General features: G+C 45.5%; 2 protein-coding genes across 2 annotated transcripts; one reads left to right on the top strand and one right to left on the bottom strand.

Moving 5' to 3' along the window:
• Positions 1–257: 257 nt before the first annotated feature.
• Positions 258–16,324, bottom strand: hmgxb3 (HMG box domain containing 3; the record flags this gene model as incomplete). The annotated part of the gene is made up of 21 exons (XM_084146438.1): positions 16,158–16,324; positions 14,155–14,329; positions 8,655–8,829; positions 8,019–8,537; positions 7,781–7,888; positions 7,478–7,609; positions 7,044–7,330; positions 6,779–6,891; positions 6,598–6,678; positions 6,320–6,402; positions 6,145–6,246; positions 5,859–6,005; positions 4,743–5,074; positions 4,304–4,563; positions 3,912–4,096; positions 3,050–3,269; positions 2,740–2,873; positions 2,500–2,619; positions 2,048–2,257; positions 1,194–1,811; positions 258–272 (listed from the first exon to the last, which is right to left on the bottom strand). The coding sequence occupies exons 2-21, from the start codon at positions 14,304–14,306 to the stop codon at positions 258–260; spliced, it is 3,993 nt and encodes a 1,330-aa protein (XP_084002564.1). The 5' UTR covers positions 14,307–14,329; positions 16,158–16,324.
• A 281-nt stretch (positions 16,325–16,605) lies between these two features.
• LOC311104788 (SLC35A4 upstream microprotein-like) lies at positions 16,606–17,765 on the top strand. The gene is made up of 3 exons (XM_084146703.1): positions 16,606–16,677; positions 17,122–17,220; positions 17,422–17,765. The coding sequence occupies exons 1-3, from the start codon at positions 16,663–16,665 to the stop codon at positions 17,623–17,625; spliced, it is 318 nt and encodes a 105-aa protein (XP_084002829.1). The 5' UTR covers positions 16,606–16,662; the 3' UTR covers positions 17,626–17,765.
• Positions 17,766–21,138: the final 3,373 nt, after the last annotated feature.

The raw sequence follows: 21,138 nt of genomic DNA, 5'->3' as shown, positions 1-21,138 counted from the left end.
AATCCCACTGAAACTTGATTCAACATTAGGAAATCCTTTTTTCTCTTTATTTAGAATTCCTTGAGCAAAATTGCTCAGAAATTGCAACATTCACCATTTATTTTCTTACCCCCTTGAGTGGGTATCAAGTTACACCCGCAAATTGTTACACCGTTACATCATCAAGTCAATCATTGTCTTCTTTACATTCCATTCAAGCAGCTGAGAGTGGATGATAGAACAGTCCTGACATTAGGAGCCACCCCTCCAATAGGAGCTCAGGCAAGTGTCTCCTGTAGTCAAAAAACAATCAAAGGCCACAAGAACTACAGATTCCATCAGCCCATGAGGCAGATGTGAAAGATTGTCTACTTCGAATACATTTCAGCCCAAAGGGCAACGAGTGACAACCGAGGTACAAGAAGATAATATAGAACAGTTTGAAAGGTCTCACTGATGATGAGAAAACACGAGGACTCATTAAATACAGTTATTAAATAATAATAGATTTCTAGACAGAACATTATGCACTCCAATAATGAAGTTAGTCAACATGAACAATATGTTAAAACTTTTTTCTCTATTCTAAAACTATGTGAACTTTCCTTCAGTCAAAGTAAGGCAGAGAGCAGTTAGTAACATTCACGTTTTTATACTTCACTGGTTCTGCTCCTCTCACGAAGAAAACTAAGTGCCATTCTTTATTTCAAGCCAGCAGCAAAGTCTCTGCTGGACTGATGATAAAATAAGTTAGACTATCTGTCTGGTTAGCAGCAACACCTCTGTTTCTTTGGAAACACTCAAACATATTTTTGCACAGTACATTCAAGGACTACCAGCCTCCCCACTACACTCTAGCTTTTATTAACCAGATGTATATTGGCTTATTTCTAAAAAGGACTACCTCATAATACAGTGGGCCATATGTTCATAATATTAAACATTATCCCCTGATGTCAGAGAATTACATTGGTTTGTTTACTTGTTGGGTCAGAGCACAAAATAAGTCTCCAAAAAGCCACAGTCTGTCACTCTCAGAGAACCACTTCCTCCTCGTACCCAGTGTCTCCCTCCACCCCACCCTCTCCTTCCTCCTCCACCCCCCCCTCTCCTTCCTCCTCCACCCCCCCGTCTCCTTCCTCCTCACCCTCTCCTTCCTCCTCCACCCCCCCCTCTCCTTCCTCCTCCACCCCCCCGTCTCCTTCCCCCTCCACCCCCCCGTCTCCTTCCCCCTCCACCCCCCCGTCTCCTTCCCCCTCCACTCCCCCGTCTCCTTCCCCCTCCTCCCCTTCCTCTTCCTGGGTGTTGATCTGTGCCACCCCCAGCCTATAGAGGGCATCCCTGATCACCACCTCCCCAGGCTGGCAGGCCTTCAGCACCGTGCTGATCTGCTGGTCCACCACCTCCCTGCTGGACAGGAAGTCATGCAGACGGTTGTACAGGTAGTAGTAGGCTGTGTTGTCAAAGGCCAAAGGCCGCCGCCGCAATGATGTCACCAAACCCTCAGAACACTCCTCCTCAGTAACCTCTGACCCTTCTGTTACCTCGGCTTCAACCTTGACCCCATCCTTCCTCCCCACCTTCCCTTCATTCTCTTCTTCATTGTCGTCTCTCTCCAGGTCTTGTACCAGGCTGCAGTAAGGTTCCAGCTCCTTGCAGAGCCCCATGGAGTGGTGGTTCAGACAGCGGGGCTCCTGGACATCTGTAGGCCCAGCAGGGTGCACTATCCAGCGGGAAGAGGACTTGGTGACAGGGTGGACCTGGGGGTTCTCCACCACGGAGGACAGGTCAGCACTGTAAGGCTGGTCCTGTAGCTCAGCACATGACACAAACTGATGGAGAGAGAGAGAGGTGAGATAAACAACAATAACATCCACAGTACCTAGTGTATCTACTATCTATTATGTAAATAGAGACCAATTCATTCTTCAAATTATCTTGTAAAATCAGCATATTACAGGTTAAAAAAACCTCCCGACACCATCCTGATTTGACCTCAGTTTCCCTCCTAGTCCAATAATCAGATGTCAATAACTAAGTCCTTTCCATGCCCAGTGTGAGGGCCTACCTCTGGTTTGTCCATTGGGTCAGAGAAGCAGCCCTGGTTCCTGCCCCACATGGTGGAGGCCAGCTCAGGGTACTGCACGTCTGTACACAGCGCCACCTGGCGGGCAGAGTCGGTAACGTAGACGGGAGGCCAGTACCGGGAGGACACCAGCAGGTCCACGTGGTCCCGCGCCGTCTCGCCCTTCACCAGGTACTTAGAACCACACACCACCTGGAGGAGTATGGGAAAAGTAGTCTTTATCATCTTTCTGTTTCTCTTGTATTTATTGGTCAATAGATTTTGTTATTGTGTGAGGCCTGATTGGCTACCCTATCATTTTTCATAGACTGACAGACTGAATGTTTAATTGACAGGTTGATTGACTGAGTAATAGTTGAATGGATTCTGGTGGATGACTGATTGATTGATTAATTGATATTGGATGTATTGATTGGTGAGTTGTGTGCTGTTACCTGATGGGGGCAGATCTTGGACAGCTTGCCTGCTGTGAGGTGTGGAGGGGGCTGAGGGGCCGTGGAGAGGCCGTTCTGAACACACGTACACAGGGAGATCAGAGAGACCAGCAACTCATCCTGACAGAAAGAGAGAAGAGACATGTATCAATCTCCTAAACACACACAATCAAACCAGAAATATACATACACGGACACAGGTATATACAAGGTATATATATACACAGGGTTGGTATATACCTTGTTGCTCTCAGGTGCAGTTATCTCTCCACAGCAGTCCAGTATGGCTTTGAGCTCCTCTGCACTGTGCTCGTCCATACGGTCCGGTCTGAGCTGGCCCTCGTGGATCAGACGCACCAGAACTGACGGGTCACCTGGAAAACACACACACACTCTAGAATGTTATATACTCACTTTTTTTTTAATGATTGATAAACAGGGTATGAACATGTAATGATCAATGAAATATCTGAAAGACTTCCAGATTTGAGTATGATGTTTCTCTCTCCAGTGATTGACCTATTCCCCAGCCCTGAGTGTGACTTCCAACCTGTGTGCTGTGTGAGGAGCAGGGCCTTGTCCTTCTCTGTGTTGATGACAGTGGAGCTCCTCATCAGTGGGGGGAGGAAGGGGGCAATGATGGAGGCGTCGACCCGGGTGATGGGGACGCTGCAGGGGAACGCTGCCTGCTCGATGGCCTCACTCTCCATGGTCAGCCAGAAGTCATCCACATGCACCTCGTCTGGAGCCCCGAAGTCTGGCCACGTAAACTACAGGAGGGAGAGGGAGACACAGGTATCAACAATATACACACCAGACAGCTTGACTGTGCTGGGATCAGGCAGGCTAAAACAAATGAAGTAAAGAAAATCATTTTTAAGTCTCTATTTTTAGTCTCGCCCTGACCTCCCGTCTCCTCAGTCTCTCCCTGACCTCCCGTCTCCTCAGTCTCTCTCTGACCTCCCGTCTCCTCAGTCTCGCCCTGACCTCCCGTCTCAGTCTCTCTCTGACTTCCAGTCTCCTCAGTCTCTCCCTGACCTCCCGTCTCCTCAGTCTCTCCTTGACCTCCCGTCTCCTCAGTCTCTCCCTGACCTCCCGTCTCTCCCTGACCTCCCGTCTCCTCAGTCTCTCCCTGACCTCCCGTCTCCTCAGTCTCTCTCTGACCTCCCGTCTCCTCAGTCTCTCCTTGACCTCCCTTCTCCTCAGTCTCTCCCTGACCTCCCGTCTCCTCAGTCTCTCCTTGACCTCCCTTGTCCTCAGTCTCTCCCTGACCTCCCGTCTCCTCAGCCTCTCCCTGACCTCCCGTCTCCTCAGTCTTTCCTTGACCTCCCGTCTCCTCAGTCCCCCCCTGACCTCCCGTCTCCTCAGTCTCTCCTTGACCTCCCGTCTAAGTCTCTCCCATTCTCCCTCACCTCCACATTCCTGAGCTCCAGCACGTTGTGTGTGTACCGCTGGGCGATCTCCATCTTGGGGGCAATGCCACACACACCACAGATCATGTCGTTGTAGTCCCTCACCGTCAGACACTCAAAGGCCCAGTAGCCACTAACCAGCAGCTCCTGGACATGGGCCAACTCCTCAGGACTCAGATTGTGGACTGATCGATGGAGGGAGAGAGGGAGGGAGAGAGAGAAGGGGGAGAAGAGGGAAGATGGATGGAAGATGAGGAAAAAAGAAAGAGAGTGGGTTGGATGAAGAGAGGCGAAAGAAAACAGAGAATAGATGAAGTTAGAGAACGGTGGACATGAAAAGAACTCAGTGTTGAAAACCCTCTGAACCGTATATTGCTCCAAGGAAGTCTTACCAGGGTGGATGTGGATGTTGTCCAGGATGGTCCTGACTGTCTGGTTAGGATGCCGGCCCAGTCTGACCTGACTCCGGATCTTAAAGAACAGGTCCAGACTCACCAGCAACCTGTTGCCAACATTGAACAGACCTGGGTGGAGGTCGGTGAAGCTGTGCAGGGCCATACACTGGGGGTTGAGACACACCTTCAGCTGGAGAGAGGCTGTCTGGATCAGAGAGTCAGTCAACAGCCAGCAGTCCTCCTGCCCTGCTAAAGAACTATGGTACAAAACACCAGAGAGATACATTATAGAGAGACCTTTCCTGAAACCAAACTATGGTTCAAAACACCAGAAATTTGAAAAAATGTCCAGAAATATCCAACCCCTGAGCACCAGAAATGTCCAACCACTGAGCCATAATAAACTCAAAACTACGCAAACAAAACTTCTTCTCACCTCTGTCCTCCCTTGAACAGCGGGTAGTGACACAGAGCACAGTGTGTGGCTGCAGACTCAAAGAACCGCGGCCAGCCTGACTGAACCTGTACCTCCCCCAGGCCTCCCTGGTCCTCCCCTTCCCCTAACACCTGGTTCCCAGCCTGGTTGGTGGTGAGGACCACCTGGGTGGAGTTGAGCTCCTGGATGAGGGCCAGGGTGTCATGGAGCTCAGCCTCACTTTCAGGGATCTGCAGGGCCTGACGCAGCAGCTGCAGGGTGGACTGGCGCTGTAGCTCCCTCTGGGCTGGGGACAGGGTCCGGTACGGGTCTAACAGAGCTACTGAACCACCGAGAGAGAGAGAGAGAGAGAGAGAGAGAGAGAGAGAGAGAGAGAGAGAGAGAGAGAGAGAGAGAGAGAGAGAGAGAGAGAGAGAGAGAGAGAGAGAGAGAGAGAGAGAGAGAGAGAGAGAGAGAGATACAGAAACAGAGAGAGAGAGAGAGAGAGAGATACAGAAACAGAGAGAGAGATACAGAAACAGAGAGAGATACACAGAAACAGAGAGAGATACAGAAACAGAGAGAGAGATACAGAAACAGAGAGAGAGAGAGAGAGAGAGAATGAGGGAAGAGGGAAAAGAACAGACAGAGGGTTGGAGGATGACAACAGACAGAGGGTTGGAGGATGACAACAGACAGAGGGTTGGAGGATGACAACAGACAGAGGGTTTGAGGATGAGAACAGACAGAGGGTTGGAGGATGACAACAGACAGAGGGTTGGAGGATGACAACAGACAGAGGGTTGGAGGATGACAACAGACAGAGGGTTGGAGGATGACAACAGACAGAGGGTTTGAGGATGAGAACAGACAGAGGGTTGGAGGATGACAACAGACAGAGGGTTGGAGGATGACAACAGACAGAGGGTTGGAGGATGACAACAGACAGAGGGTTGGAGGATGACAACAGAGAGATGAGGAAGAATTCAGACAGACACAGAGAGAAATACAACAACACCTAAACATAAACTGCATCCTAAATGGCAACCTATTCCCTATAAAGTGCACTACTTTTGACCAGAGCCCTATAGGGTGCCATTTCAGATGCACCCATAGTGGGATTCTCTCGGGACTGACCTGTAGCTTGGAGCCCTTGGCGTTCTTTCTGGACAGCTCCCAGCCACAGCAGGGGCACTCAGGAGGCTTGTGTCTGTTCTTATAGACATAGCCACATGACGGGTTCTTACAGCGACCCCTGCCCCGCGCCGTAGACAGACCCAGGTCCTGACATACAGACAGACAGTCAAAAAGAGGACGCAGGACATACAGTAGGAGTGGGAGTAATACAGAGCACACAGCCTGCTAGAGGACGTGTGAGGATGGCCTATTCTCCCCAGAATGTAGTTAAAAGGGTCCCACTAACCAGTGTGGCGGTAGAGTTCTGTTTGAGAGGAACCACTGAGAGAATCTTCCCTACTTTATCAGTCACAATGTACTGGCTTCTGTCCACAGGAGTAGGGGGAGTCTATGGGACAAAACAACACTGAGAAACCTGAAGACAAACACTTAATCAGCATGTTTCAGGAGTGTGTGTGTACCTGTTCCAGAGGCGTTGTTGTCACGATCTGGCCGAGCTGTTTCAGAGTGTTAGGCTTCAAACCTGCCATCTTCTCACTGAGCTCTGTGGTCCAAACCGAATCACCACATCAAACACTTTCAGTTACCTCAGAAACAACTAGTGTCACTTCCCTTAGATCAAAGTAACCACTTTGAACATGAGTACCTTTACCTTGGCTAACCATGATAAAATACAACCATTTTACCATAAAAACATATTTCTATATTATATAGGTACATGTGGCTGTGTATATCCTACCTGTGGTTGCTTTGCTGCTGTTGGTCTTCTCAACATTGCCTTTATGAGGAGGGACAGTAATCCACTGGACTAAGGCCCGGCCTAGTTTCAGACAAACAGAAACAAGGTTTCAGGCATGTGTGTTTACACCCCAGACAGCATTCATCTTAGGGTTGTTGTATCTGTCCACAGCAGTGCCCACCTGTGTTGAATGGGGCAGGGAGGATGGCTCTCACAGGTCGCTTTTGACCAATCACACTGCTCCTTTCCTGAACTTTGATCCTGGCACCGGTGACAGGTGTTCCAACCAAAGCTCTGCTCAAAGACAGAACAACTGAAACTTAAAGAACTTTCTCTTAAACCAATCAAAACATGAAGCCAAGGCTTGTTTGAAAAATGGATTCTCAATGTGACCATTAAATGATAAACCATAAAATATGGGCTAAATTAAAGAACTATATGCTCACATCATAGTAGTTGTCTGTGTCCCTGACCCTGCTGGAGCAGGCTGTATGGGTCCCTGGCTGTTGGCTCTGCCTCCCTCTAGTGGTGGTTCTGATGTAACTGCACGCTGCTGCGCTTGTCCTCTAGACTCCCGCGGTCCTCTCCCTCCCTTCCGCCCTCCAGACACCTTACTGTTCTGATCATCAGAGGGAGGCACACTAGTCTCATGGGTGTCCCCAGGGTTGGTTGGTGGTTTCTGGGGAGAAGTCTTGGATGAAGGAGCAGCACCTTTCACTGAAGACTTCTTCGCCTGAGATGTAAAACGTGGAAAGTTTGTCATACCTCGGAACTGTTTAAGTGAACACTCATTATTTTCCTACCAATAAAATGTCATCTTTACTTCAACATTCATATTATGATGGAACAGACTTTTAAGCCAGGGAATGTGTAGACTTACAGCGGGCACCCACTTGCCCCCCAGGTGGTTGCCACAGTCAGGGCAGAAGGGGGGTTTGTGACGGGTCACGTAGACGAAGGAACAGCCCGCTGTCTGACAGCTGCCCCGGCCTCTTCTGGTGTACTTTTTCGACTGGAGACAGAAACAAAGATGTTTTAGTAAGAATCTGCTAGAATGTCTGACTGGTAAAATGACACAGGAATTTAATACATTTTGTAATATATTGCTTGATGATCTAATCAAAGAAAATTGGATAACGGTAAATTGATGCAGTGGAAGACAAATCAGTCTGAGTAGTTTTACCAGTTTGTATGAGGGTTTAGTGTCCCGTACCACTCTGGCTCCTACAGGTACCATGACAACAGAGGCTACAGAGCTGGCGCCTGGCAACGTCCTGTGCTCCATCAGATCCTGGGGAAACACAATAGTTTTATCTACCATTACTGCATTGAACAAACAGACAAGGCAAATGAATAGTAACCCTAGACTGTTGAATGATCAGCAGTAAGGTAAGCCAACTCCTGTGTCGTTGCTAACTAACCTGATTGGGTATGATGGTGACCAGCTCTGTTTTCACGTGCTGCACCACCGTCCCGCCCACACGTCCCCCGTCAGTCGCCATTCCAATGACACTATAGCCCCCGCCCACCATCCTCGGCTCCTCCTCCTTGAGCAGCAGACCGGCTGCCGCCAGGTGAGGTGCATTGTGGGAGTCGTGGGATGCAGAGGAAGAGGAGTGATACGATGAGGAGAGGACCCCCTGCAGGGCCCCGGAGTGTGTCAGGGTCACAGCCTCCTCGTCTGTCAGGCCATCGATGGCGATGCACTGCTCCGACAGCTCCACCTCGCAGCCCAGCACAAGGGGAGGGTACTGGGGGGTACCAAGGGACAGGGAGGGCATCACTCCTTCCCCCACGGGAGAGTCCAGACCCTCCATACACACCTCCAGCTGGGACCCTGTCCTGTTGTCTGTCATGGTCCCCTTGGGCAGGAGGACGTAGTTGGACCTGGGGAGGATCCTACGGAAGCCTGGGAGCTCCTGGGAAGGGCCCATAGATGACTACGGAGGATACAGAGAGAAGGAGTAGTGTTATCATTATGACTAAGGCTAGGAGTTTTTCCTGACCACACGATCGTAGATACCAGACACACTGGTGGAAATAGTAGGTAACCGTACCATGTCTGTCCCTTCCTTCTCCAGCTTGGCCTTCTCCAGGTAGTAGCCCTTGTCTGCCACGTTGAGCCTCTTCCAGCTCACACTGATGCGCTTGTTGATCTCAGACTGGGGCAGGTTGGGGAACTCCTGCTGCATGGTCTGGTGCACGTCAAAGTAGTACAGCAGGTAGGCTGATCTGGAAGTGAGAGATCAAAACGTGATAAATAAATGTAATCTTGACTCATACAGCAGTCAACTCAACACAAAGATTGGGTCACTTGATTTAGCTTGCTCCACCTACACAGGCAATCCAAATCAAGTGCACTCAGTCAGTGTGAAAATAGTGAGTTTATCATCTGGGTCATTCTTGAATTGCTGTGGTAAATGCTGTCACTTGACTTTGGCACCATGTAAAAACACTTAACAATGACAAACACATGATAAATAATACATGTTCTGTTTTATTTAACTGTTATTTAATAAGAAAACATATGTAAGTCCTTTATACTGCAACATATCTATTTGTATGCATTGTAGAAACTACTAGGGGCAAATTGGCTTGGGGATTTAGAGATATACTACATGGCCAAAAGTATGTGTACATCACTTCAAATTAGTGACTTTGGCTATTTCAGCCACACCCATTGCTGACAGGTGTGAATGGGACCGCTGAAGTGCATAGCACTTAAAAATCATCTGTCCTCGGTTGCAACACTCACTACCGAGTTCCAAAATGTTCGTAGGGAACCTCATGAAATGGGTTTCCATAGCCGAGCAGCCGCACACAAGCCTAAGATCACCATGCGCAATGCCAAGCGTCGGCTGGAGTGGTGTAAAACTCGCCGCCAATGGACTCTGGAGCAGTGGAAACACGTTCTCTGGAGTGATGAATCACGCTTCACCATCTGGCAGTCCAACGGATGAATTTGGGTTTGGCGGATGCCAGGAGAACACTACCTGCCCCAATGCATAGTGCCAACTGTAAAGTTTGGTGGAGGAGGAATAATGGTCTGGGGCTGTTTTTCATGGTTCGGGCTAGGCCCCTTAGCTACAGTGAAGGGAAATCTTAGACGATTCTGTGCTTCCAACTTTGTGGCAACAGTTTGGGGAAGGCCCTTTCCTGTTTCAGCATGACAATGCCCCCGTGCACAAAGCGAGGTCCATACAGAAATGGTTTGTCGAGATCGGTGTAGAAGAACTTGACTGGCCTGCACAGAGCCCTGACGTCAACCCCATGGAACACCTTTGGGATGAATTGGAACGCCGACTGCGTGCCAGGCCTAATCACCCAACATCATTGCCCGACCTCACGAATACTCGTGGCTGAATGGAAGCAAGTCCCCACAGCAATGTTCCAACATCTAGTGGAAAACCTTCCCAGAAGAGTGGAGGCAGTTATAGCAGCAAAGTGAGGGACCAACTCCATATTAATGCCCATGATTTTCCAATGAGGTGTCCACACACATTACATGGCCAAAATATCTATTATTTTGAATGCTAGACAGTGAATAAACATATTTAATATATTGTATGTATCAATAAAAACAAAGAACGCTATTTTTTACTAGTATAATGTGTGTCCCTCAGTTTTATGTCATCACTGATTACAAAGATATTCAAGGACCTTGAGCATTCTCAACAGTGGAAAACTGTTTTCGGGGTCCATATTAAATAAAATGATTAGCTAATCACACCCTTTTAGTATGTCGAAAGGATTCCATTGATCGGAGGATTCCATTGATCATGTGGTGTGTCTAAATCTAAAGTGTCACTTGGTGTTAGTCAATTTAAATGAATGGAAATCACCTTGTGAGCAAAATGCTTAATCATATCACTTTAGTAAATTCTTTTTAAAGGTTTGATGACTTTAGATTTGAGCATTTGTGGCCTCCATTTCAGAAAATCCTCCTTTACCTAAAATGTGTCATTGGTGGAATGCTTTCCCAACAGTCTTGAAGGACTTCCCACATATGCTGAGCACTTGTTGGCTGCTTTTCCTTCACTCTGCGGTTCGACTCATCCCAAACCATCTCAATTGGGTTGAGGTCGGGGGATTGTGGAGGCCAGGTCATCTGATGCAGCACTCCATCACTCTCCTTCTTGGTAAATTAGCCCTTACACAGCCTGGAGGTGTGTTGGGTCATTGTCCTGTTGAAAAACAAATTATAGTCCCACTAAGCCCAAACCAGATGGGATGGCGTATCGCTGCAGAATGCTGTGGTAGCCATCGTGGTTAAGTGTGCCTTGAATTCTAAATAAATCACAGACAGTGTCACCAGCAAAGCACCCCCACACCATAACACCTCCTCCTCCACGCTTTACGGTGGGAACTACACGTGTGGAGATCATCCGTTCACCCACACTGCGTCTCACAAAGACACGGCGGTTGGAAACAAAATCTCAAATTTGGACTCCAGACCAAAGGACACATTTCCACCGGTCTAATGTCCATTGCTCGTGTTTCTTGGCCCAAGCAGGTATTTTCTTCTTATTGGTGTCCTTTAGTAGTGGTTTCTTTGCAGCAATTCGACCATGAAGGCCTGATTCACACAGTCCCCTCTGAACAGTTGATGTTGAGATGTGTCTGTGACTTGAATTTATTTGAGCCGCAATTTCTGAGGCTAGTAACTCTAATGAACTTATCCTCTGCAGCAGAGGTAACTCTGGGTCTTCCATTCCTGTGGCGGTCCTCATGAGAGCCAGTTTCATCATAGCGCTTGATGGTTTTTGTGACTGCACTTGAAGAAACTTTACAAGTTCTTGAAATGTACCGTATTGACTGACCTTCACTGTGGTCTTTTACCAAATAGGGCTATCTTCTGTATACCCCCCTTACCTTGTCACAACCCAACTGATTGGCTCAAACGCATTAAGAAGGAAAGAAATTCCACAAATTAACTTTTAAGAAGGCACACCTGTTAATTGAAATGCATTCCAGGTGACTACCTCATGAAGCTGGTTGAGAGAATGCCAAGAGTGTGCAAAGCTGTCATCAAGGCAAAGGGTGGCTATTTGAAGAATCTCAAATATAACATATATTTTGATTTGTTTAACACTTTTGTGGTTACTAAATTATTCCATATGTGTTATTTCATAGTTTTGATGTCTTCACTTTTATTCTACAATGTAAAAAATAGTACAAATAAAGAAAAACCTTTGAATGAGTAGCTGTGTGCAAACTTTTGACTGGTAGTGTATACAGTGCTATGAAAAAGTATTTGCCCCCTTTCTAATTTTCTCTACTTTTGCATATTTGTGATACTGAATGTTATCACATCTTCAACCAAAACCTAATATTAGATAAAGAGAACATAAGTGAACAAATAACACAACAATTACATATTTATTTCATAAACAAAGTTATGCAACTCCCCTGTATGAAAAAGTAATTGCCCCCTTACACTGTGGTCCTCTGTAGCTTAATTGGGAGAGCATGGCGCTTGTAACGCCAGGGTAGTGGGTTCGATCCTCGGGACCACCCATACGTAAAAATTTATGCACACATGACTGTAAGTCGCTTTGGATAAAAGCGTCTGCTAAATGGCATATTATTATTATTACACTCAATAACTGGTTGTGCCACCTTTAGCTGCAATGACTCCAACCAAATGCTTCCTGTAGTTGTTGATCAGTCTCTCACATCGCTGTGGAGGAATTTTGGCCCACTCTTCCATGCAGAACTGCTTTAACTCAGTGACGTGTGGGTTTTCAAGCATGAACTGCTCGTTTCAAGTCCTGCCACAACATCTCAATTGGGATTAGGTCTGGACTTTGACTAGGCCATTCCAAAACTTCCAATTTGTTGCTTTTTAGCAATTTTCATGTAGACTTGATTGTGTGTTTTGGATCATTGTCTTGCTGCATGACCCAGCTGCGCTTCAGCTTCAGCTCACAGATGGATGGTCTAACATTCTCCTGTAGAATTCTCTGATACAGAGCAGCATTCATGGTTCCTTCTATTAAGGCAAGTCGTCCAGGTCCTGAGGCAGCAAAGCATCCCCAAACCATCACACCACCACCACCATGCTTTACCTTTGGTATGATGTTCTTACTGTGCAATGCAGTGTTTAGTTTTCGCCAGGCATAATGGGACCCATCTCGTCCAAAAAGTTGACTCAAGTTTGCCAAAAAGCACCTGGATGATCATCAAGACTCTTGGAAGAACGTTCTATGGACAGATTATTTAAAAAGTATAACTTTTTGGACGACATGGTCCCATTATGCCTGGCGAAAACCACACTCTGCATTCCACAGTAAGAACATCATACCAAAGGTCAAGCATGGTGGTGGTGGTGTGATGGTTTGGGGATGCTTTGCTGCCTCAGGACCTGGACGACTTGCCTTCTACAGGAGAATGTCAGACCATCCGTCTGTGAGCTGAAGCTGAAGCGCAGCTGGGTCATGCAGCAAGACAATGATCCAAAACACACAATCAAGTCTACATGAAAATTGCTAAAAAGCAACAAATTGGAAGTTTTGGAATGGCCTAGTCAAAGTCCAGACCTAATCCCAATTGAGATGTTGTGGCAGGACTTGAAACGAGCAGTTCATGCTTAAAAACCCACACGTCACTGAGTTAAAGCAGTTCTGCATGGAAGAGTGGGCCAAAATTCCTCCACAGCGACGTGAGAGACTGATCAACAACTACAGCAAGCATTTGGTTGGAGTCATTGCAGCTAAAGGTGGCACAACCAGTTATTGAGTGTAAGGGGGCAATTACTTTTTCACACAGGGGAATTGGGTGTTGCATAACTTTGTTTATGAAATAAATATGTAATTGTTGTGTTATTTGTTCACTTATGTTCCCTTTATCTAATATTAGGTTTTGGTTGAAGATCTGATAACATTCAGTATCACAAATATACAAAAGTAGAGAAAATTAGAAAGGGGACAAATACTTTTTCATAGCACTGTATATATTACTTCTTAGCAAAGAGCAATTTCTCAATCAAGAATTTTGCTGGGACTGTCTGGGAGTTGTCTGAGTGGGAAGGGGAAAACTGAAAACTAACTGTTATTGGCAGAGAGGTTTCTAACTCTCTTTCTTATTGGTCTATTAACTAATGTACCGCCTCGTGATGTCACCAGGCAGGCCAATATTCCATCCCACCAAAACAGGCTGAAAGTTCAGGCAGTCTTTTTCAAACATCTCCGACTTACACTAAAGGACATTATCATCATTTTGAACATTTCACAGAATTATTTCAACCTCATGGTGTGGAAATAAATATAAAACAGGAAAATCACGTTTTTGACTGCACTGGGCCTTTAAGCTAACATATTAGTTGATTTAGAATGGGAAGATGTACCCAAATATATTTAAATAAACAATTAAATCTAGAAAAATGACGTTTTGCCCAAATGCCACCGTAATTCAAGAATGACCCATCTGCATTGATAGGAGGTGTTGGTGTTTGATTGTTTGGTGTATGCACTCACTAACTGTAAGTCCCTCTGGATAAGAGCATCTGCTAAATGACTAAAATGTAAATGTAAATGTGTAGTAGGTAGAGTAGACTACCTGGGTTTTTTGGGTTTCTCCATGATCTCTCCCTGCTGAGCCTTGTTCTTCTTCCTCTTCTTGGGAGAGGTGACCTCCATGAGGGTGTAGCAGCTCTCCACCTCCTCTGTCATCCTCCGATCAGTCTCCTCATACACCTCCATGGTCTCCATGGCTACAAAGAGCAGAGAACAGCCTGGGGAAGTTCAGTGACATCATGATTGATTCATTTATTTTGTGTCCATGCGAAACAGAACAAATAATGACAAGGGGATAGGTATTAGGGCTACAGGATGTATGTACATTGTTTATTAATACATTGCGCAATCATGATGAGGGAATTCTAGATCAGTATAACATGTAGGCTATCACATTTATGTTATGGCGATGTAGATAAATGTATGGCCTTCAAAACAACTGATAAAAGGCCCTACATGTTAATTATGGCAACTTCCGGAGGACGTACTCCAACCTATCAGAGCTCTTGCAGCATGAACTGACATGTTGTCCACCCAATCAAAGGATCAGAGAATGAATCTAGTACTGAAAGCATAAGCTACAGCTAGCTAGCACTGCAGTGCATAAAATGTGGTGAGTAGTTGACTCAAAGAGAGAGAAAGACAATAGTTGAACACATTTCTTCAAACATGAAGGAGACGTAAGAGAGAGAGATATATTGTGTCATTCTTTTTCACTTTCCCTTACTTAGCTAGCAAATGCAGCTAGCTAGTTTAGCCTACTCAAACACCGGCTCAATCAGAGGGATGCTATGTTAGCTAGCTGGCTATGACTATCCAACACAAAACTGGAACTCTTCCAAGTCAAGGTAAGCTTTTGGTTTTACTCATTTATTGCCACCGGGGCCTGCCGGTGTAACTGCTAAACTGCTTAGTGACTATACACTAACGTTACTGCATGATTGTAGCGGGTTTACTAACGCGTTAGTTCGATTAGCTAGGTTGACTATGACGTTACTTTAATATGGTTACAACCATGTAGACTGTGTGTATCAGTTATGATATTGTTTGGCTTGGAAAGTTTTTTTTTGCCTTGTCACATACAGCTGATGTGTTGTGCATTGAAGTCCACAAGCGAAGGGAAAAGATGAGGACAGCGCGTAGATGCGAGAATGAATACAACGTGGCTGATATGAAAGTGAACAGTGTTTAAGTGTGATCAGGGTGTCTGCATTCCGCTGATTCTGTTGAAAAACGTTTATTAAACGGAAGCAAACGTAACTAAACGGGTATAAATATACCTGAATTGTCCAGTAGAAACTCTCGTTTGCAACTGTTGGACTATTGATTACACCACAGGAGGCTGCTGAGGGCAGGTCTGCTCATAACAATGGCTGGAATGTAGTGAATGGAATGGTATGATGTGTTCGATACCATTGCATTTAATTCCGTTCCAGCCATTACTATGAGCCTGTCCTCCCCAATTAAGGTGCCACCAGCCTCCTGTGAATTACAACCTAGATTAGCTTGTTGCAGGCAAGAGTGTGCAAGACAGTATTGAATGTGGACAGTCTGTCACCTCAATTCTCTCGACCTGTGTGCACTTATGTTGTAAACTTTCATTGATAGGCTAGGTTGGAGCAACCTCATGATGGGTTTAGGACATTTTTGAGTATCATGTAGTAGCCTAAACCTATCGATATTACATTGAACTGGGTGAATGGAATATGAATGACAGTCATCCAATATACTGTAATTGAAATAAGGCCATGCTCATGAAAAATAATCGTCCTCCCTCAACTTAAATGGCACCGACCGCCACTGCAGTGCACGTGGGGGAAAATGTGACTATGGACTTTCTCGAGAAACGACAGTAAAGTAGAGTTAAATACAAACAAAGTCCCAAATGTTGCAAATAAAGTACTGAAAACCACAACACTGCGACAGCGGCTACAACTTTGTAATTATTCTCCCTCCCCATGACATTCTCTGATTATTCGTGTGTCCCTATACTGACTGCAGACTCTGCGAATTATCCAATGAGAAGCCTCCTTGTTGAAACCTTACCTCTGTTGCCCCGAAGAACTGTCAAAATCGATCTGAGATAGCTTCAAACGACGCTGAAACTGAACTGCATCGGTCACATTGCCTAGAATATGTATATTCTTCTATATTCTGCCTTAAACCAGGGCAAAAAAAATGTATCTTAGGGCCTAGTTAAAGCACTCGATTTGTCCTAGTCTTCCAGTAAACATGGCGTTCTGTTGTTATGGTTGTCAACCAATCCAGTAAAGGAATGAATAAAAAAAGGCCAATCAGAAAATACGTTTTAGACACGTGAAAGCAATGCGTGAAACTGGAAGAGGTAGACGTTTCCATAAGCACAGATCTAGGATCAGTGTACCCTGTCAATATACCACCTTGATGAGTAAGCGGTAAAATAGCTAAACTGACTTGCAATCAGTACAACTTTACCCAAAAGCAAATCATGTTCCAGGCAAGATAAATCGCTCTGAAGTGGTGGTCTACTCCAGGCATACGAGTAGGTCAAAGAACATTCCATCGAACAAAAATGGCGGACGACAAGGTGAGTAATGTAGTTTGGCTTCAATCGTATTTTTTTCTATATATATATATATATATATATATTAGAACAGCATGATCTAGTCCTCTGCTCTTCCTAAACCAACTTGCTTTAACTCAAAACCAGACAGGCCCGGTTGGTTGGTATTCGGATGTCTAGTTAACTAGCTGGTTACTGTCCTTGTAGCTACAGGTACACCAACATAACGTGTCTTAATAGGGCGTTGGGCCACCATGAGCCGCCAGAACAGCTTGACTGCGCCTTGGCATAGATTCTACAAGTGTCTTTAACTGGAGGGATGCGACACCATTCTTCCACGAGAAATTCCATCATTTGGTGTTTTGTTGTTGATGGTGGTGTAAAAGGCAGTGTGGTGTAAAACCTTAGGCAGTGTTACCTAAGCTCATTGCATTAATTTACTGTATACCTTATTTGTATGTTTTCTAGGATCCTTTCAAACAGATGAAGGATCTCAACCAGCTCAAGAATCAGCTGGAAGAGATCCAGAAACGTGTGGAGAGTGAATTTGCAGAAGGAATCCCGCAGGTATGTTGTTATTATGCAAAGTTAGAAAGTAGGTGAAATGTCACCTTAAGAAACAGAACAGCAGACAAACTCCGTCCTGAAAAGAATAGAAGGATCAAGTAATGATTATGTATCATTAAAGAGTTGTAATAGCAGGGCATTTGTAAAAGAAAAAAAGTGTTGCATCCTTTGTCCTGACTGTTGTTTCCTGTTCTCCCTCAGGGGGGCTCTGTGCTGGCATCTCCCCTCCTTAAGGGTTTCCTGGCTGGCTATATGGTGGCCAAGCTCCGCTCCTCAGCTATCATAGGAGTGCTACTGGGAACATTCACAGGCATCTATGCTGCACAGAACTATCAGGTGCCCAACATCGAAAGCACCCTGAAAGACTATATGAGTTTGGAAAAGTTTAGAAAAGGATCCAAGTAATGGGAAGAACCAGGCCTAGGCTTCATCTTCTAACTGCCTGAGGTTTGGGGCACAACCACCACTTCTGTGGATAACCTCTTTTTCAGAGGCTCAAACCTCTGCTTTGTATACTGCAAAAATTATATTTGGTTTTAACTGGATTTTGATGTATCAATTGGGAGTCGGTGTGAAAGACTGGGTTTGCGTTGGGTGTTGTGCAAATGTTAAAGGGTAAATCTACTGTCAGTGCCCTGGGAAAATATCTGTTATTCTCAATCTGCTGATCAGTGAATCAGATTATAAAGTGTGTAAAAGGGGATAAGGTTACATGCCTCGAGTGTAAGGTTACATTGCAGGGATGTTTGACTGCTTGCCTTAGTAACATTGCCTGGTGCAGCCATCTAGGCCTAATTGATTTTGAATCAATGATGTCAACAGCAAGACAGTGTCCCATTTTATGTTTTCTAAGCAGAAATACCTTTTACCAGCTTAAAATACAAACATACCTTGAGAATATCATGTTATTGTTGAACAGATTTTGCCTAAATTATGGGATTTGTTGCTAATTTAGATGTTATGATTTAAGGTGAGGGTATTTGTACATTCACAGACATATGCTAGTTATTCAGGGGTGTGAGTGACATGCAGTATTGAGAATGATTGCGATCCAGACCATGGGGTCCGGGTCCCCGTCCTGTCGCAGCAGGTGGTGGATGAAGGTATCCCTGGCCACTCTGCTCCTGACTGGGTGCCTGTCTGCCCTGCACGCCCCCCTGTCCCTAGGCTGAGGACCAGGCGAGTCCCAGGCTTCACATCACAGCCTGGGGCCTTGTTCTTGTGCTGGTCTACTACTTCATCTCAGGGCTGGCGGCCGTCTACACAGAGCGGTTGCTGAAGAGCCAGCGACTACCCCTCAGCCTGCAGAACCTGTACCTGCATGTGTTTGGAGTGGCCATCAACGGGGTCTGCCAACTCTCCAGCATGGGGGAGAGAACAGGGTTTCCTGGAGGGCTTCCTGACTGGCTGTATGGTGGTTACCCAGGGGCGGTGTGGGCCATCGTGGCAGGGCAGGCGGCTAACGGGTTGCTGATGTCAGTAGTGCTGAAGCATGGCAGCGGCATCACCAGTTTATGTCATCTGCTCTATGCTGGTCAACACCCTCCTATCCTGGGTTCTACTGGGCCTGCAGCAGGCCCTTCTTTCTGTTACCCACCTCTATGATCAGCCTGGCAGCCTACCTGTACTACAGGTAGCAGAACTCTGCCTAAACCTACCTGTGTTATGGACAGTGGACCCCAGCTAACTCCCATTCCACTGCTCCACCACAATCTCTGGCAGCATTATTTACCAGATGATGCATTGACATTTAGGTTGGAATGTTTTTTCCCCCTTTCATTATATATATATATATATATATATATATATATATATATATATATATATATAATTTTACTTTAGTGACAAATATATAGTATTTTTAATTTAATGTCCCAAATGGTTTATTTAGTTTTGCAATATTGATTATGCAGTAGAAGCTGCAGGTGAGTCTTGCAGACCCTTCCATCTCACTGTTACTGGTTTATCTGCTACCCATAATGCACACTGCCTACTTTTCACTTGCCTTTGTTTTCCAGCTTAATCAGATTCTGCCATTCATTCATGCCTTTTCTTCAATATATCATGGGTGGACTCATTGAATTGTTGGATTTGGGTAATAAGTCTACATTATTTCTACATTACACAACACTTGAGTGGTGCTATGATTGTCATTTTATTAGCATTCATCATCATTACCTCTGCCAAGTAAAATGTCAAAGATACAATATGGTACAGAAAGTGTTTATGGAATACCAGATAATAAATGGAATTTTTTATTATTTTTTTCTGTTTTATTTCTTTGGTGTTTTCTATTCGAAATACAATGCCATAAATTCACAAATATTTTCCCTTTCTCGCACTGTTCCCGTGAGGTCACCCCGCACACACAGGATGTCCTTTAGCTCAGCCAATGCTACAGAGGAAAGAGAGAGGGAGAATATATTTACAGATTTTTGGACGAACTAGGTTTAATAAATACTTAAACGATGTATGCAATGAAATGCATAATTATTTCAGTGATTTAAAATACGTTTTCTTAACAAATTAGGATCTAGGACAGGGATGGATGAATTCCCCCAGTCGGAGTCTCAACTTACTGTTGAGAGTTCGAATAGTAGAATTCACAAGGTGCAATTTTGAAATTCGTCTGTGTGCATCAGCAGTTTTTCTCTTGTAATGTGAGTCACTGACAGTCACTCAATTAGCCCATGTCAGCTAAAACATTTTTGATTGTAAGTTAATCTTGCGGCCAGCGATCTAAACTTGTACACAAACAAATACAAACGCAACATGCAACAATTTCAAAGATTTTACTGAGTTACAGTTCATATAAAGAAATCAGTCAATTGAAATAAATTCATTGGGCCCTAACATATGGATTTCACATGACTGGGAATACAGATATGCATCTGTTGGTCACAGATACCTTGAGAAAAAAGGTAATGGTGTGGATCAGAAAATTAGTATCTGGTGTGACCACCATTTACCTCATGCAGCGTGACACATCTCCTTCGCATAGAGTTGATCTGGCTGTTGATTGTGGTCTGTGGAATGTTGTCCCACTCCTCTTCAATGGCTGTGTGAAGTTGCTGGATATTGGCGGGAACTGGAACACGCCGTCATACATGTCGATCCAGAGCATCCCAAACATGCTCAATGGGTGACATTTCTGGTGAGTATGCAGGCCATGGAAGAACTGGGACATTTTCAGCTTCTAGGAATTGTGTACAGATCCTTGCGACATGGGGCCGTGCATTATCATACTGAAACATGAGGTGATGGCGGTGGATGAATGGCACGACAATGGGCCTCAGGATCTCAGCGCGGTATCTGTGCATCTCCTGTGTGGCGCAGCGGTCTAAGGCACTGCATCTCAGTGCTAGATGCGTCACTACAGACCCTGGTTTGATTCCAGGCTGTATCCCAATCCAGCCATGATTGGGAGTACCATAGGGCGGCGCACAATTGGCCTGGTTTAGCCGGGGTAGGCCGTCATTGTAAATAAGAATTTGTTCTTAACTGACTTGCCTAGTTAAATGAAGGTTAATAAAATAAATTAAAATTGCCATCGCTAAAATGCAATTGTGTTCGTTGTCCGTAGCTTATGCCTGCCCATACCATAACCCCAGCGCCACCATGGGGCACTCTGTTCACAACGTTGACATCAGCAAACCGCTCGCCCACACGACGCCATACACGCTGTCTGCCATCTGCCCGGTACAGTTAAAACCGGGATTCATCCGTGAAGAGCACACTTCTCCAGCAAGCCAGTGGCCATCAAATGTGAGCATTTGACCACTGAAGTCGGTTATTACACCGAACTAAAGTCAGGTCAAGTGGATGATGAGCAGGCAGATGAGCTTCCCTGAGACCAGTGGCGGTCGATGTTGTTTAAGATGAGGGAGGACGATTTTCTTTTTTCATGAGCATGGCCTT

The sequence above is a fragment of the Coregonus lavaretus genome, assembly GCF_964263955.1.
Source record: "Coregonus lavaretus genome assembly, chromosome: 29".
Classification (NCBI taxonomy): Eukaryota; Metazoa; Chordata; class Actinopteri; order Salmoniformes; family Salmonidae; genus Coregonus; species Coregonus lavaretus.
The sequence above is the reverse complement of the archived record's forward strand: the minus strand, read 5'-3'. Positions and strand labels throughout refer to the sequence as shown.